Raw genomic sequence first — 15,682 nt, 5'->3', positions numbered from 1 at the left:
TAGCGCGTTGTTGTCGTAAACGGTCATACTGTAATTAGCGAAGACACCCACCAACTATCGATATAATAAATGACAGTGCATATCGATAGCCCCGTACAGCTATCGACCTCAGTCCATCTCTACTTTTCACGCTCGAGGCTTTTCGTTTTTTCGAAAAAACACAAACAAATCGGTGGTAAAAAGCGGTAACTCGCACGCAACTAGCGGCCGACGGTAGCGCACTAAAAACAACCCAGTGTATGTGCGTTTAGTTGCTAATTTACCTGCATTTCCTTCCGCCCGCCACAACAACAACAACACGACGCAAAAGAATATTTTGAGCGGATGTGCGAGCCTGTGTGTGGGTGTGCGAGCGAGACAGCACGCGATTTGTGTAGAAAATAAAAGTTAAAAACGATGCCGTGCATTTAGGAAAAAGTAAGGCCGCAAAGTGAGTTGTTTTCGAGCGCTAAACGGTTAACTCGAAACCTTGTGGGCGGCGGTATTGTGAGCCTTTTCCACGCGCATATTGCGATGTGACGTAGGCGTGGAAATTCCTGTGGGAAATTTTTCACCACCGCGCAGTTGTGTGGGTGTGAGTGGGCCTGCCCTTGTGTGTGTGGGCTACGCCGCAAGTTTGTTTTCGTTTGTTTTTAATTGCCGAGAAAAAGGATTAATTGTGGCACGGAAAATGCGCGTTACTTAATGTAATGTGCAAACATGCGTAAATGCTCGTTACATAAAGCAAAAGATGTGCACATATGTAGCACTGTGATTATATGCACATGTATGTTGTGTCTGGGCAATGTTCACTATACCCAAGCATCGGATGTTTATAAATAAATAATAGTAAATAATGTGCATAACAGCAAAGCATAAAATCATGTTCTTAAATAAAAATTCTGAAAATTAATGAAGTGATTTGATTTAAGAGAAGAACGTACATATAAAATCGAAGTACGTTCTCATTAATTCTAGAAAAGTTTATACTATTTCAAACAATTGTGAAAGTAGTTGAGCTAAACCTACGAATCGTAAACAACCCAAATTAAGTGATAAAGGCTGAATATTGTTTTCTTTAGCACTATATTCTTATCTGGTTCTCTAACAACAATACCAAAAAGCCCCCCAGTTTGTTGATAACTTTATCCTGTGAGTCAGAGAATGGATGTCAACAGCCGCACGTGATCCCAAATCGATATCATAAAAATATTACTAAAATAAATGACATTTCATTGTGATATTTATAAAAAAATTACATTTTAAACAATAACATAGTCATAATTGTGGTAATTATACTATATTCTTATGGTATTGTTTTTACCTTCCTCTTATCTGCAATTGATAAGGCTGACTAAAAACGATTCATTAACTATTCTTTTGTAATATGAGTAACATCCAAACACCAAACCCCCGGGAAAACGAGTTTGTTGTGAGGAATGCTGTAAGGAGATTTGAGCCTGTCTTCTTTTCCCAGAACCTGGAATGACTAACCCGCTACAGCTCTGTTTTGCCACCTTTTCAGCACTTTTGAAACGGACTCCAGCTGGGTAACTCGTGCGTCAAACTGAACCTGAACCGGCAGAGGCAGCAGGAGCAGGAGCGGGAGCGGGAGCAGAGGGATTGGCGACCACCTGGCCAAATGGGTGGCAATAGCACAGGGCCCAATTCGAGCGCCTTTAGCGCCGGCGGATACATTGGGCCCACGTCGGCCAGCAGTCATCACAGTCTGGGCACCTCATCCGCAGCGGCAGCGGCGATTGCCGGTGGCAGTGACCTGATACCCGCGCCAATTGGCACGGGCAACGCCATGGGAGTGTCCTCGTACGCCTACGGCGGAACCAGCTGGGAGGAATTCTGCGAACGCCACGCCCGAGTGGCCGCCTCGGATTTCGCCAAGGCCTGCATCACATACATCAATGGCAACCTGCCGCCGGAGGAGGCCAGGAACATCCAGCATCGCAGCTTCGCCCAGAAATTCGTCGAATCCTTTTCGGCACACTATGACACGGAGTTCTTCAAGCGGCGGAGTACCCTGAAATCGGGTGTGGGATCGCTGGATCTCGAGGAGGAGCACGAAGGGCCGCGATTGCTCTCAAAGTCGCTGTTACGAAGGCTTTCCTTCAAGGGACTGCGGAAGGGAAAGGTGAGTTGGGTGTTAAGACGTTGACTCTTTAAGGGTGAAGTGGAATATTCTGACTTCCCAAAATCATGTTCTCGATATTCACCTTTGAATAGCTTCTTTATTGAAAATTGTTCAGTAACACCTGGTATTCATAATCATTTATTTAATCCACTCCTCTTACTTTCGAAATAACTATCTCAATAATATATTTTATAATGAATATACGTCTCGTTTTCTGATTACAACCATTAAGTCAACTTAAGAATGTTGATGAGATAATTATTACGCGTTAAATCACGTATTTTAAGAATGCAGATAAGAACATTCACTTAAGCATTCTCTGCAGATTTCTGATTAGTGCTCACTAGATGCGTGTTTTATCTTGAATTTTCAGGAATTTACCTTCGTTTTTATTCCCCCCTTTGAACCAGGACCTTTGATAGTCGGTCACTCTCCGGCTATATTGTCTCCACTTGTTTTAACTGTCCAAGATCTCTCTGCTGCAGGCCTTCTTCCACAAGAACTCGGATGACGCGGATGGCAGCGGCGGAAGCGGCAAGCAGAGCAAGACGAAGCTGGCCAAGATCGTGGTGGAGTGCCGCAAGGAGGGCACCGTGAACAACCTGACGCCGGAGAGTCTCGACCAGCCGACGGGCTCCCAAAAATGGGAGAAATGCCGTCTGGTGCTGGTCAAGGCCGTGGGTGGCTACATGCTCGAGTTTTACACACCCCACAAGGCGACAAAGCCGCGCAGCGGAGTCTTTTGCTTCCTCATCTCGGAGGCACGCGAAACCACGGCTCTGGAAATGCCAGACAGGCTGAACACCTTCGTCCTGAAGGCGGACAACAACATGGAGTACGTGATCGAGGCGGAGAGCGCCGAGGAGATGCGCAGTTGGCTGGCCACCATACGCTACTGCATGCGAACGCCGCCCACTCAGCAGCCACTGATCGAATCGGATGGCGTGATGGCGTCCGCCATGCAAACATCGCCAACAAATCCGATTCCCAATCCCATTGGGGGCATACAGAATCCGCAGTACCAGCAGCAGGGCGGTTCCAATGGCAACCTGGTGGGAGGAGGAGCTCCACTCGCCTCATCGCTATCCGCAGACAGTGCTTTGGGCCAGGGCGGAGCCACGTCTGCCACCGAATTGAATGCCATCAACGAACTGGGCACCACACCGCCCTCCGGTCCACCGGATATACCCGTGAGACCGCATCGAGGTGAGCAGCGCCTTTCCGCCTCCAGCAACTTTGACGGCATCGAGGGCACCGAAAACGACGCGGATGTGGCAGATTTAACGGCTGAGATGAGCGTGTTTCCCTGGTTCCACGGCACACTGACACGATCGGAAGCTGCCCGCATGGTGCTCCACTCGGATGCGGCCGGACATGGATACTTTTTGGTCCGACAGAGCGAAACGCGCCGCGGCGAGTTCGTGCTGACGTTCAACTTCCAGGGTCGAGCCAAGCATCTGCGGCTCACCATCTCGGAGAAGGGTCAGTGCCGGGTGCAGCATCTGTGGTTCCCCTCCATCCAGGAGATGCTCGAGCACTTCCGCCACAACCCGATACCCCTGGAATCGGGCGGCACCTCGGATGTGACCCTCACAGAGTGGGTGCACTCGCACAGTAGACTGAACGATCCCACGGGTGGCGGCGGAGCGCATGATACCGGGCAACTTAACGATCTGTCGACCAACGGCAATGGAAATGGGAACGGCAATGGCTACGACAATGGCCAGGGATCATCATCGGCTGCAAATGCGGCAGGAGCTGCATCGGGAGCTGCTGGCGGGGGCCATCAGTCGCCGAGACATGTGAGATAGCCAAAATTTTGGAGTCAATTCAGTGTCAGTGATGGTTTTTTATTTTACTTTGATTTCTGTTCTGTTTTTATCATTTCATTGCAACTGGGATGGGGTTTGAACTGTGAACTGATGAATGTGTAGCGTAATATAATAGCATAGAAGAGTAATATTAACTTAAACCCTTTTAAAATTAGTCTACTACAGATCTAAATTGCAATTTGATATAATTTCCGTTGAAGAGACAACTCGAGTACTTTAATTTGAGTTAGTTTCTGTGTTTAGTTTGAATGATTTGATTGTTGCATGCTTCATGTTTCACCACACACCCCCAGACCGCCTTGAAAGAATGCCTCCCGACTAATTAATGCCCTATTCCATCTGCTCGCCCAACAGTGCAACGAAGTGATTACCATGAATCTGAGTGTTCGCCTAAAGACAAATGAAATCGAACTGCCACAGGAGCCAACACACGTCTATTTTCCGGAGCAAGTCTATTTCCATTTGGATCCCACAACGCTAACAGTGCACGGATCACCGCCAGCGGCCCAGAATTTTCTGGACCAGCCGCACCTGCGGGCCTCGAACGCCTCCCTTCAGGCAGCCGCCCACCATCCGGCGGGATCCTCATCCGGCAACCGGCATCCCAGCGATGGTGGCAACAACAGCGGAGGAACCGGAGGCGGATCGGGATCCAGCGGGGGAGCCGAATGCACCGGACGGGCCGTCGATAATCAGTACAGCTTCACCTAGGTCCGCTCGAGCGCTCGGTCCTCGTCAGCATTTCGTGGCTCCCCCAGCGGAACTTTACTTTTGTGCCATTTTTTCTTTTATCATTGTCCTGAGGGAGACAAAATTTGTGTTTTTCGCTTTCTTGATTCACTTGTTTCGATTTAAGTTAGTACCTCTTTTGGAAGACATGAAGTAACTGAATATTATGTATACATTATATAGCTAAATGTGTGTGTTCATTTTAAGTACATAAATGTTGTATGTATAGAAAGAAAAACCTAAAAAAACGCAAACGAAAAATGTACGATTTTTGTGGGCACCAAAGGTGCGACTCATGCGAATCCTAAAACTTCCTGCTTTACAAAACAAAAAATACATACATATATACTATACTTATAAATATAAATTATATATATTGAAATTCGTAAACTACAATAAATGAAGTTATGTAAAAGTGAATAAGTTGTGAGTGTTTTATTTAAGGGGTTGTAAGATCAGCCTAACAATATTTTTTCTAAAACCCAAAGTTAAGTAGATGGGACTTTTTTTTTATTATTTCTTTTATATAACGTTTAAATCTCACATTTTTGATTTAGTTTTGAATTGATCAAGTTTTCAGAATTATTTTTCAAAAAATTTTAAATATGTTTCAGGTTTGTGTCCTTGCTAACAGCGCGAACTCCACACTGCTGTTTACCACGAGTTGGCAGCGCTCCTTAACTTAAAGAACGGTCACACTGCCATGCCGGCAGCACAAAACTGACAATTACTTGAGGAAAAGCTTAAAACTCTCGAAGGCCATGGATCTGGAACTGGACGTGGTGGACTCTCTTCAGGCGCTGGCCTACGAAGGACCGTGTCTGCAGCAGCAGAACCTGAGCCGCGCCCTGGACGCGGGAATCGGAAGTCCTGATCTGCGGGCCGTGGTCTACTGGTTGGCCCACGAATTGCACGTTCTGCGGAAAACCGATGAGCGTGTGAGCTCCAGCCAAAACGACAACGACGAGTTCGCCTTCGAGTTGTCCCTGCTGCTCACGGAACTGGGCTGCCCCTACCGCCGGCTGGTGCAGGGCGCCATCGAGCAGCGTTTCCAGGACCGCGATGCGCTGGTCCAGCTGCTGGAGTACCTCACATCCGAACTGATGACCACCAAGATGGTGCTGAAGTCCCAGCCCGTGGGTCCACCCTGCAAGCGCTCGAAGACCGACTCCAATGTCCAACAGGCTGTGGAAAGCCTAGCCAAAGATCTGCAACTGGGTGAACTACCCAAGAACATCAATACCAAGCTGCTCTTCGAGAAGATTACGCCTCGTCTGGAGCAGTCCCTGAAGCAAGTAAATCGTCAGGTGCTTAGTGAACCCCTGCTGAAGCTAAATAAGCCCTTGACTGATGCCCAGTGGCGGGTGCTGGAGTCCTTGCACAGAGATCTGGAGGCGGAGTACAATCTGCGCCGTCAGATGATGACCACTCGGCTGGAGGCCACTGTGCAAAGCTTCCAGTGGTCGGAGTCCATGCGACAGCGCTCCAATGAGATCATGGATCGCTTCAATCGCAAGATGAGGGAGCTGGAGCAGCTCAAAGTTGGCGCCGACCAGACCGACATTGTGGCCCTGCTTGCAGCTCGCTCAGATCTGGCAATCATTGAGAAGACAAGCTCGGCGAATGTGAGGAAGAACACGGCTTCTAAAATCCAAAAGCATGTGATTGGACGGGTGCCCGATCGCGGTGGCAGGGCCAATGAACACGCTCCCCCGCCACCGGAGATGCCCTCGTGGCAGCAGCAAAGGGCCAGTGGTCCCCCAGGAGGCGGACGTGGCGGAGGAGGCAATTTCAGAGGAGGAAGGGGAGGTGGTGGTGGACAAGGAGGCGGCGGCGGCGGTGGAAGGGGCGGCGGAGGTGGACAAGGTGGCGGTGGCAACTGGCAGCAACCCCAACAGCAGCAGCAGCACTATCAGAATCAAAGCCAGAACCAACGCGATCGCAGCCGCGATAGAAATGACCAACAATGGATCAGTGGCAGTGGACGAGTACAGGGAACCGGCTGGAATCCGCAGGGCGGACGGGGAGGCGGTGGAGGACGTGGCGGTGGAGGAGGTCGTGGAGGACAGCGTGGCGGCTATCGATGATCGATTCCTGATCCGGTATAACTATGATTTTAAGGCAACGCAACGACTGATCCCCCTATAATCCATTAACATTACGTTCCTTAACCACACGCATAACCCAGTTTAATTTATTGCGAATCCGAATGAATGTGTTTATAATTGCAATTGGACGGGCATTTAAAAAATAAACTATATATGTCATCTATTTGCCAGCAAATCTCGCGTGTCGACTGCGCTTTTGGGAATCTGGGTTAGGTGTTTCACTTTCAGTGGCTTCGTGATGAACCATTTATAGTCTACATCGTAGTCAAATTAATCAGATGGGTAATGGGGTCAAAAGGGCAAAGCCATAAAATACTTATCTATTGTTAAAAAATGGGTTAATAATTATATTGTTAGGAAAATTGATGGTTCTAAAGATTTCACTTAAGGTAAATGTAAATTCCTTAATAATCCTGCAAGAAAACATACTTATTTCTGTAAACCAATGTTTAAACTTATTTTACACAATGTTCTAACAATTTTACATTAATGAGTTTATCAATCATTCTGTTAACACTTTGTCAAAAATATCGCGTGGTGATTTAGCTGTTGGATTTGGGTGAGGTTTTACACTTTCAATAGAGATGGCTTCGTCCATCAGGCAGAGACATGGGTGTCATTTGGTATCGCTAAATTATTTAATTTTTATTGTAAATTATATTCAAAGCTTACTTTAAATAAATAAATTTAAAGGTTTCCATCTTCACTTTATAGGTAGGTATGGGTTATTAAATATCTACAAAGAAACCATATTGATTTGTCAATCGCTTTAGAACGTCTCAATAATAAGAATCGCTCAAGAGTCTTGTGATCTTGTGCCCAATCCCCGCCAGCAGCACGCCCATGGGGCAGGTAGCCAAGCATCAGACACACGCGACACTCGACTGCCATTAGCGTCCAATCTAGTCATCAAATGTGCCGGCTATATATCTGTCTATATCGCCACCACTCCGAGCCGCAGAGTCGCCGACAATTAACGTGGTCAATCAGCGTGAAAACCATGTCGAAGTCATCATGGATGAGCCAAGCCGGGCGCTTGGATCAGTTCAGCCGAAGCACCAGATCGGAGAGGTCCAAAGTTTCCCATTAAAACGTCCTATATATACTACGAAATGCTTGTTAAACTGATTCTGGCATTGGTAATTGGTTCTGGCGGCATTTTTGCGCCTGGCAGTGCACAAAATCTGTTGGATCGACTGCGTCCGGTGAATATAACCAGGTTCGATGATGGCATCAAAGTGGTTTCCGGCACCAAGGTGAAGCGGTACGAACGGCTGACGGTTCCGCTGGGGGGTCCCGTGGGAATCCCAGGACCTGCTGGACTCCTGGGTCCTCTGCTGCCCCCACAGCCTTCTTATCTGGGATACACCTATGTGAGTACCCTTCTCTTTATTCGATTTAATTTACTTCAGTTCTATTTATAAACTAATTTGTTAATTATACTGTCATTTAACCAACTATTCATTATCTCCTTTGTGCGGCTTTTTATAGCTCTGTTTCCATTGAAAAGAATTGTACTTCCCCTATTTTCGCAGTTTTAGTGAGCCCCTATTTAATTAGTTAATGAGATTAAATGCTAATTGGGTATAATACTCCTATGATTATATTTTTAGAATCCATTTTATGGTGTACTTTAAATTGTTGAATAATTTTGATCTTGAAAAAGGCTATTTCTAAATTTTTGCAACCATGAAGATATTCGTTTTATCTTCTTTTCAGTATAAGTTATAAATTGATTATTATTATGGTTTTTTATTAGCAGTTGGTGCCACAATGGCAGGCGGGTGCCAAGCTGGTGGGCGACGGAGAAGGAGCCAGTGTGGCCGGCATGATATCCTTCATACAGCTTCCCTACAATTCGGACATCAAGGTGACCATCAATGTGACGGGACTACCACCTGGTAAACACGCCCTGCACATCCACACCTTCGGAGATCTCAGCGATGGCTGCAAGTCCACTGGCGGACAGTTTCCAAATAATTTTGTGAGTCCCATATGTTCTCATTTAAATTTATTAACATTTTAAAATTTATTTTAATTTGTATTACTTTTTGGATTCCTATAGCTAGGTAATGTGGACACCAAGGATGATGGCAGCATCTCGGCGGTCTTTCAGAGCATTTACCTTCAACTGTTTGGCATAAACGGAATCGTTGGCCGTTCCATTGTGATCCACAGCAAGGCCATCGATCTGAATACTGCCCTAAATGCGGAGGTCTTCTCGTCCTCCCTCCAAGTAATGCCCAATCCACTGGCCTATCAGAACGAGGAGAATTCTGTGGGTCCGGCCATCGCCTGTGGAGTTATTAGTCTTATGAGCACGGCAACCAGCTCGTCAGGTATGGCACCTGCTTCTTCAGCAGCACCGGCAATGGAAAATGCAGAGATTTAATTTGTATTCTTACACTAATCTTAATAAAAAATATTTTGTAACTAAGGTAAGACTTAGATCACTGCCAGTGATCAGTGTACAGTATGATTTATTATAGTTTGTCGTAGAACAAGTGGGAGTTTTTTTAAAAGGTGTTTTTCGGGATCTTAGAAAACCTATATCGAATAAGGAGTGACAACGTGTTCATTCAGCCCTCCTAAAAAATACGAATTTGATAGATTTTTTATGATTTATTTAACATTCCCATCGTTTTTTTTGGGCATTATTATTAATTGTTAAATATTATTAGTGACACAATTTTAAACGATTTAATTATTTTCATATTTATTTTCATAACTCCGAGCTCCCATTAATTGCAAATAAAGTGTTTCACTCCCATTCGTTTCCCGATCGTTAAATATTTTGGGGCTTATCAAATTCAGCTCAGCTTTAATGGCCATTACGTGCGGCGCATGCGCAAAGGTCTGGGTCGCCCGATGGGCCAAAACTTTCTTCGTCGGCTGCCCGCGCATCGAGGGGCCAGTTGCCCGTTGCGGTTCGCGATGTCCAAACGCGAAAGTAAAAGTTTTCCCAGCCCGGTGCTGATAATACTGCTGATTATCGCCTTGAAGCAGGCGAAGTCGGAGGAGTCCTCGAACAAGGATCTCCCGCAGGCCAAGTTCGAGTGGCCCTCGTTTGGCTGGAATCGGAACAAGACCACCAAGGTCACACCCTCTCTGGATCTGAAGAATGACTACAGTCAAATGGAGCTGGCCAACTTCGGGGACTTTGATCGCCATCCCTGCAGAAGAGTGTGCCAGCAGGGTCAATCGCAGAACTGCTATTACCAACTGGTGGTGCACAATTACCAGAGACTAGGTCCCGAGTGTCAACGATGCCAGTTTGATGAGCGGGCCTGTGCCGCCGAACACTGCATTTTCGGTGATGGAGTGGCCAATCCAGTGATGGCTGTCAATCGCATGGTGCCAGGACCTCCCATAGAGCTGTGCGAAAATGATACAGTGGTGGTGGATGTCTTGAACTACCTAGGTGAGCCCACAACCATGCATTGGCATGGCATCCACATGCAGCGCACTCCCGAAATGGATGGAGCCCCCTTCGTCACCCAATACCCCCTGCAGCCTGGCGAGGTCCAGCGCTATGAGTTCCAGGTGGATCGCAGTGGCTCCCTGTGGTACCACAGCCATGTGGGCTGGCAGCGAGGCTTTGGCATAGCTGGTGCCTTGATAGTTCGCCAGACGCGACAGGAGAACCAGCACGCGCAGCTCTACGACTACGATCTGATAGAGCACACCCTGATGATCCAGGATATCTTCTACGAGTACAATCTCCAGGACGTGCGTAATATCCTGGTGAATGGCAAGGGGCGCAATCATCTCAGCCAGCTGCCGGATAATGATAACCGTCATCGCTACGAGAGACTCAGGGTTACGCCTGGCTATCGCTACAGAATGAGGGTTATCCTCAATGGCATATCCAACTGCCCCGTGGAGTTCTCCATCGAACAGCACAAGCTGCTGATCATCAGCACCGATGGCAACGACATAGAGCCCGTGCTGGCCGATGGCTTCTTCCTGACCTCCGCCGAGCGCTTCGATTTCGTTTTGGAGGCCAATCAGTATACCAAAAACTATTGGATCAGGGTTCGAGGCTATGAGCAGTGTGAGGGTAGGAATCTCTACCAAGGAGCAGTGCTCAGCTACCGAGGATCGACTCGCTCTGAGTTGCCACAGGGTGATATCCTGGAGAAGCAGAAGAGCAGGTCCGCAGAGGAGGATCTAGTGTTGGTCAATGATTTCCGCTTTAAGCCAGCCAATGCTTCTACCATATCTGCCCTCCGTCAGTCCCTGGACAAGGATAACAATGTGGGCACTGTGGCCCTGCGTTCCGTGAATCCCGTTCCCTGGAGTCGCTACACCAAGTTCCTGACCTACTACTCCAGCTTCGGTTCGAGAACGGCTCAGAACGGGGAGCTGCTGTTCCAGATCAATGATATTTCTTACAACTCCCCGGGCATATCCCTGCTGCAGGGCAGGCACCTATACCAGGACGATGGCTACTTTTGCAATAAGAGTTCCTTGGCTGCCGAGGGAAGGAATTGTGAGAGGGAGATCTGCGAGTGTGTTCAAGTGATCCGACTCCCGGCCTATCGACCCTTGGAGATGGTCGTGGCCAACTACCTGGACAGCACCCATCCCTTCCACATACATGGGTTTACGTTCCGTTTGGTGGGCCAAGGTGTCCTGGGAAATCTCAACGATCTCCGGAATGTAAGTGATCTCTATAAAGTTCTTGAAAGTAAAGTGATCTAATATTTAGAAACCATCTTACAGATCCGGGAACTTGATCGCAGGGGAAGACTTCCTAGATTATCGGATGACAGGGCTGCCGTGGCCAAGGACACGGTTCAGATTCCGGGACAGGGCTACATCATAGTTCGCTTCCTCTCAAATAATCCCGGATTCTGGCTATACCACTGCCATGTTGAGGCACACGCCGTCCAAGGAATGGTGGCGGTTCTAAAGATCGGTGAGGATCATCAGATGAAAAACATTCCAGCACGGGTTCGCTGTTAAACGTTTTCATTATCATCAGAGGAGGAATATCTCCAGCTTAATTTTGCCAATTCATAATTAAAAAAAATATCACTATTTATATTAATTTATTGGAATTAAATATACAATTTTATAATAGCCATCGTATGTTTCCAATCTGTTACCATGTTAAATCTCAGTTGCCATATCAGTGGGTTTTGCCCCCTTTTTTGCTCACATACAAACTATTGGTCGAGTGTTTTTTACTAATTGATGTTTCCGAACAGAAACCCTCCAGTTCCAAGACCCAATCGTGTCACCTTAACTTATCGCCTTTAGAAGGCACTTGAAAGCAGTTTTGGTAATCTTACGAAAGAATTTACCCCCATAGACTATTAAACCATTAATAGATTTAACGAGGCGTAGTTATGTATTTTACAACCCCACTTCTGAATGGGAAAATTGCTTTTTGATTACAAAGTCGGCTAAATTCTAATGAGTTGAATTGCATACGGGAGAAATAAAAGTCGAGTGTGAAGTGCAAATCTGATAGACCATTTCAACAGTGAAGTGAGTATACTTGTGGATGTCTCAGCTGCATCCGCTAAAGATAAGATATAGCTGGATTTGTTCGTATTTACATAATTATAAACTATGATAGCTGGGGCACTAAACTATTGGCCAGAGTTGGTCTCCGATCTAGCTTCGTACTCGTTCATGATGGCTATAATCGGTTCGTTGATGTACTGACGCACTTCCCAATTGTTGGCGAAGTCACCATGGTCCCACAGTGGGTCCTCCATGTGGTGCATCACCTTGTTGGGCAGAGTGTCCGCCACCCTGAGCACGTCTTCCACGGCAGCCATCTCATCATTGTCCGAGTACCAAAGGTGCATCTCCGTTGTGATGAGCTCAGTGGGATAGTCGGGAGGCGCCTCTGTTCCGTAGATCTTCAGGTTCTTCTTGGCGCCGAAGTCGAACTGTCGGAAGTGCCCCGATTGGAACTCCTGCGTGTAGTGGATGATCTGATCCGTGGAGACACCGGCAGGCATAGCCCCTGATATCACAGAGTTGGCGGTCTTTAGGGAGATAGAAAATTAGAATAAAGTAATTGAAATGGAACTTTTGTAAGCCTACCGAATTAGTTCTTCCTTGCTCCACAGTGGTTTCCTCGCTGCTGCTGCAAAAACTGGAAACAATGGATCCCGGCAGACATACACTGTACATAAAAGCTAGCACGAAATCGTTGTAGGGCAAAAACTCTTGAGAGCAGAAAAGCTTCGAATAAACGTTGTTGAAACCCAGATAGGGAGACAGGGAATTGACCATGACGTCCTCCATGTTATCCATAAAGGCCACGGGGGCCAGCATGTGAGCCGTCTTAACCTTCTTGTTGTACTCCGGCCTCGAAGACATCAGGACAAACATGACGGTGGTGCCCTGCGAGTGACCCACATAGTGGATTCCCTCCTGGTCCCTTCCATTCTCCGTGGAGAGAGTGTAATCAATGGCAGCGGCAATGTCGAAGTAAGCAATCTCATGCCAACTGAAGCGCCAGAAGTCCGGATGACTGGTAGAGCGCGTTGTGTGGTTTCTGGAGTATCTGTTTCCCCGAGCATTGCCCAGCCAAACATCATAGCCGGCATCGGAAAGCAGGAAAGGAAGACCATCATCCGGCCCCAGACTGGGCCAGACATCGGAGCTGCCAAAGAGTCCGTGCTGTATAAAGGCAATGGGTTTCTTCTCATCCTGGTTCTGGAGGTTGTGAGAGTAGGGAATTCGGAAGAGACTGATTATATAGCCATCTTCAGTGGTCACATAATGGCGCTCCGCTGGGTAACCATGCTCCTGGATGAAATATATCTGCAAACGTTGATTATTATTATTTAAATTGATTTAAAACAACAAAATATATCACAATACCGTATCTGGAGCCCGGGTTAGGGATAGATGGGCATCGGGATTATTAAAAAGTTCGTAAAAGTTAGGAACCTCCGCAGGATCCTCTTCGTTAGAAAGGGGAGCACCTAGGACAATTGCTCCCAGAAAAATGCCCACTAAGGGAGCGTAAAGACCGATGTGAGCTCTAGACATTCTGCGACCGAACTACTGCCAAAATAGGGAAACCCTGGTCTTATAAGAATACCACCTGGCATTCGATTATCGAAATGAGCCAATCAACTAAAGTGCTGATATAAAATAAAATTTCTCTAGTAAAAAACGTATCACTATAAATGGTAGCGAAATTATACCTAACTTAACCGCACAAGTATGGGGTTCTTCTTATCTTGGAAAATGAAAATAAACTCATTAAAACTACTGGAAATTCGGTGGAAAATCCAAAAAGGCCAAAATTGTTTTAGTACAAATATTTCATGGTGTTTATAAGGAAGTTTATGACATTTAGACCTCTTGAGTTTATGCCCCTTTTAATTGACTCTTTGGCTGATCGGTTGCTATCAAAATAAGCAATTTACTCGAGAGCCTGCTGGAAGTCTTTATAAGGTCGCGGTGCCTTGTACTTTCGCACCAGTTCAGTTCAGTTCAGTACCAAAATGAATAGGTCTCCCTTCGTTGTCTTTGCTGCCCTGAGCATTTTTCTGGGGACATTTGTCCAAGGTGTCCCACTTCCTAAGGAAGTAGATCCTGCGGAGGTCCCCAACTTCTATGAACTCTTTGATAATCCCGAAGCTCACTTGTCCTTGACCGATGGTCCTGATACGGTAAGCCTGAACCCAACTCAATTTAAGGATATCATTCTATATCCCCTTTGCAGATTCATTTCATCGGAGCCCATGGCTACCCAGTAGAGCGGCATTATGTGACCACTGAGGACGGCTACATAGTCAGCCTCTTCCGGATTCCCTATTCCCACAATCTGAAGAACCAGGATGAAAAGAAACCCATAGTTTTTATCCAGCACGGCCTGTTTGCCAGCTCGGATTTTTGGACTAGTATAGGACCGGATGATGGCCTTGCTTTTCTGCTTTCCGATGCCGGCTATGATGTTTGGCTGGGCAATGCTCGTGGCAACAGATACTCCAGGAACCACACATCCCGCTCCACAAGTCATCCGGACTTCTGGCGCTACAGTTGGCATGAGATTGGATACTTCGACATTGCCGCTGCCATTGATTACACTCTTTCCACGGAGAATGGGAAGGATCAGGAGGGAATCCACTATGTGGGTCACTCGCAGGGAACATCTGTCTTTTTTGTCCTGATGTCTTCAAGGCCAGAATACAACCGGAAGATCAAGACAGCACATATGCTGGCTCCTGTGGCCTTTATGGATCACATGGAGGATGTGATGGTCAATACCCTGTCTCCTTATCTGGGCTTCAACAACGTTTATTCCACGCTGTTCTCTTCCCAAGAGTTTTTGCCCTACAACGACTTTGTTCTGGCTCTCATGTACAGTGTTTGTCTTCCTGGATCGATTGTTTCCAGTTTTTGCAGCAGCAGTGAAGAAACAGCTGTTTCGAAAAGCAGAAAAAACACGGCAAGTTTGGGATTTACTCATGTTTGGCTTTAAATTAATTTTATATTCTCTTAAAGACCGCCGACTCTGTGGTATCCGGGGTAATGCCCGCTGGTGTGTCCACGGATCAGATCCTGCACTACATGCAGGAGCACCAATCGGGGCATTTTCGTCAGTTTGACTTCGGCACCAATAAGAATCTGAAGACGTATGGAACCGAAGCACCACCCGATTATCCCACCGAACTCATCACAAGCGAGATGCACCTTTGGTATGGGGATAATGATGAGATGTCTGCTGTAGAAGACGTCCTCAGGGTGGCCGAAACTCTGCCCAACAAGGTCATGCACCACTTGGAGGACCCACTGTGGGATCACATGGACTTTGCCACCAACTGGGAAGTGCGCCAGTACATCAATGAGCCGATAATAGCCATTATGAACGAGTACGAGGCTAAGTGATGGGGACATAGTCCCAATCT

General features: G+C 46.9%; 6 protein-coding genes across 13 annotated transcripts; 5 read left to right on the top strand and 1 right to left on the bottom strand.

Annotated features, from left to right (window-relative positions):
• The first annotated feature begins 102 nt into the window (after positions 1-102).
• LOC108025371 (SH2B adapter protein 2) lies at positions 103-5,109 on the top strand. Of its 7 annotated transcripts, none has more exons than XM_017095834.3 (4): positions 103-237; positions 1,505-2,125; positions 2,596-3,927; positions 4,312-5,109. In XM_017095834.3, the coding sequence occupies exons 2-4, from the start codon at positions 1,622-1,624 to the stop codon at positions 4,666-4,668; spliced, it is 2,193 nt and encodes a 730-aa protein (XP_016951323.1). In that variant the 5' UTR covers positions 103-237; positions 1,505-1,621; the 3' UTR covers positions 4,669-5,109. The 7 variants fall into 7 exon arrangements, with proteins under 7 accessions (XP_016951323.1, XP_016951322.1, XP_016951324.1 ...); XM_017095833.3 differs by having other exon boundaries at positions 103-417; XM_017095835.3 differs by having other exon boundaries at positions 103-430; positions 2,611-3,927.
• Positions 5,110-5,356: 247 nt separating this feature from the next.
• Positions 5,357-6,969, top strand: LOC108025544 (protein FAM98B). Its single transcript, XM_017096074.2, has one exon. The coding sequence runs from the start codon at positions 5,448-5,450 to the stop codon at positions 6,771-6,773; it is 1,326 nt and encodes a 441-aa protein (XP_016951563.1). The 5' UTR covers positions 5,357-5,447; the 3' UTR covers positions 6,774-6,969.
• An 884-nt stretch (positions 6,970-7,853) lies between these two features.
• Positions 7,854-9,230, top strand: LOC108025157 (uncharacterized). Of its 2 annotated transcripts, none has more exons than XM_017095434.3 (3): positions 7,854-8,167; positions 8,557-8,778; positions 8,860-9,230. In XM_017095434.3, the coding sequence occupies exons 1-3, from the start codon at positions 7,907-7,909 to the stop codon at positions 9,184-9,186; spliced, it is 810 nt and encodes a 269-aa protein (XP_016950923.1). In that variant the 5' UTR covers positions 7,854-7,906; the 3' UTR covers positions 9,187-9,230. The 2 variants fall into 2 exon arrangements, with proteins under 2 accessions (XP_016950923.1, XP_043950828.1); XM_044094893.2 differs by having other exon boundaries at positions 8,554-8,778.
• Positions 9,231-9,662: 432 nt separating this feature from the next.
• On the top strand, positions 9,663-11,781 carry LOC108025153 (uncharacterized). The gene is made up of 2 exons (XM_017095430.3): positions 9,663-11,456; positions 11,520-11,781. Exons 1-2 carry the CDS (start codon positions 9,663-9,665, stop codon positions 11,760-11,762), a joined length of 2,037 nt encoding a protein of 678 aa, XP_016950919.1. The 3' UTR covers positions 11,763-11,781.
• A 420-nt stretch (positions 11,782-12,201) lies between these two features.
• Positions 12,202-13,814, bottom strand: LOC108025167 (lipase 3-like). The gene is made up of 3 exons (XM_017095445.1): positions 13,644-13,814; positions 12,858-13,583; positions 12,202-12,799 (listed from the first exon to the last, which is right to left on the bottom strand). Exons 1-3 carry the CDS (start codon positions 13,812-13,814, stop codon positions 12,395-12,397), a joined length of 1,302 nt encoding a protein of 433 aa, XP_016950934.1. The 3' UTR covers positions 12,202-12,394.
• Positions 13,815-14,275: 461 nt separating this feature from the next.
• On the top strand, positions 14,276-15,662 carry LOC108025018 (lipase 3). The gene is made up of 3 exons (XM_017095274.1): positions 14,276-14,443; positions 14,497-15,222; positions 15,279-15,662. Exons 1-3 carry the CDS (start codon positions 14,276-14,278, stop codon positions 15,660-15,662), a joined length of 1,278 nt encoding a protein of 425 aa, XP_016950763.1.
• The last annotated feature ends 20 nt before the right edge of the window (positions 15,663-15,682 follow it).

Source organism: Drosophila biarmipes, chromosome 3R, assembly GCF_025231255.1.
Source record: "Drosophila biarmipes strain raj3 chromosome 3R, RU_DBia_V1.1, whole genome shotgun sequence".
Lineage (NCBI taxonomy): Eukaryota > Metazoa > Arthropoda > Insecta > Diptera > Drosophilidae > Drosophila > Drosophila biarmipes.
The sequence above is the reverse complement of the archived record's forward strand: the minus strand, read 5'-3'. Positions and strand labels throughout refer to the sequence as shown.

Excerpts from the sequence above, each read along its gene's own strand:
- LOC108025371 (XM_017095834.3), top strand. The coding sequence starts at position 1,622 with ATGGGTGGCAATAGCACAGGGCCCAATTCGAGCGCCTTTAGCGCCGGC. Across the intron at positions 2,126-2,595 it reads AGGGACTGCGGAAGGGAAAG|ATCTCTCTGCTGCAGGCCTT; the intron begins GTGAGTTGGGTG and ends TAACTGTCCAAG. Across the intron at positions 3,928-4,311 it reads GCCATCAGTCGCCGAGACAT|TGCAACGAAGTGATTACCAT; the intron begins GTGAGATAGCCA and ends CTCGCCCAACAG.
- LOC108025544 (XM_017096074.2), top strand. The coding sequence starts at position 5,448 with ATGGATCTGGAACTGGACGTGGTGGACTCTCTTCAGGCGCTGGCCTAC.
- LOC108025157 (XM_044094893.2), top strand. The coding sequence starts at position 7,907 with ATGCTTGTTAAACTGATTCTGGCATTGGTAATTGGTTCTGGCGGCATT. Across the intron at positions 8,168-8,553 it reads CTTATCTGGGATACACCTAT|CAGTTGGTGCCACAATGGCA; the intron begins GTGAGTACCCTT and ends GTTTTTTATTAG. Across the intron at positions 8,779-8,859 it reads GACAGTTTCCAAATAATTTT|CTAGGTAATGTGGACACCAA; the intron begins GTGAGTCCCATA and ends GGATTCCTATAG.
- LOC108025153 (XM_017095430.3), top strand. The coding sequence starts at position 9,663 with ATGGGCCAAAACTTTCTTCGTCGGCTGCCCGCGCATCGAGGGGCCAGT. Across the intron at positions 11,457-11,519 it reads ATCTCAACGATCTCCGGAAT|ATCCGGGAACTTGATCGCAG; the intron begins GTAAGTGATCTC and ends ACCATCTTACAG.
- LOC108025167 (XM_017095445.1), bottom strand. The coding sequence starts at position 13,814 with ATGTCTAGAGCTCACATCGGTCTTTACGCTCCCTTAGTGGGCATTTTT. Across the intron at positions 13,584-13,643 it reads TAACCCGGGCTCCAGATACG|ATATATTTCATCCAGGAGCA; the intron begins GTATTGTGATAT and ends CAACGTTTGCAG. Across the intron at positions 12,800-12,857 it reads AGCAAGGAAGAACTAATTCG|ACCGCCAACTCTGTGATATC; the intron begins GTAGGCTTACAA and ends ATCTCCCTAAAG.
- LOC108025018 (XM_017095274.1), top strand. The coding sequence starts at position 14,276 with ATGAATAGGTCTCCCTTCGTTGTCTTTGCTGCCCTGAGCATTTTTCTG. Across the intron at positions 14,444-14,496 it reads TGACCGATGGTCCTGATACG|ATTCATTTCATCGGAGCCCA; the intron begins GTAAGCCTGAAC and ends TCCCCTTTGCAG. Across the intron at positions 15,223-15,278 it reads CGAAAAGCAGAAAAAACACG|ACCGCCGACTCTGTGGTATC; the intron begins GCAAGTTTGGGA and ends ATTCTCTTAAAG.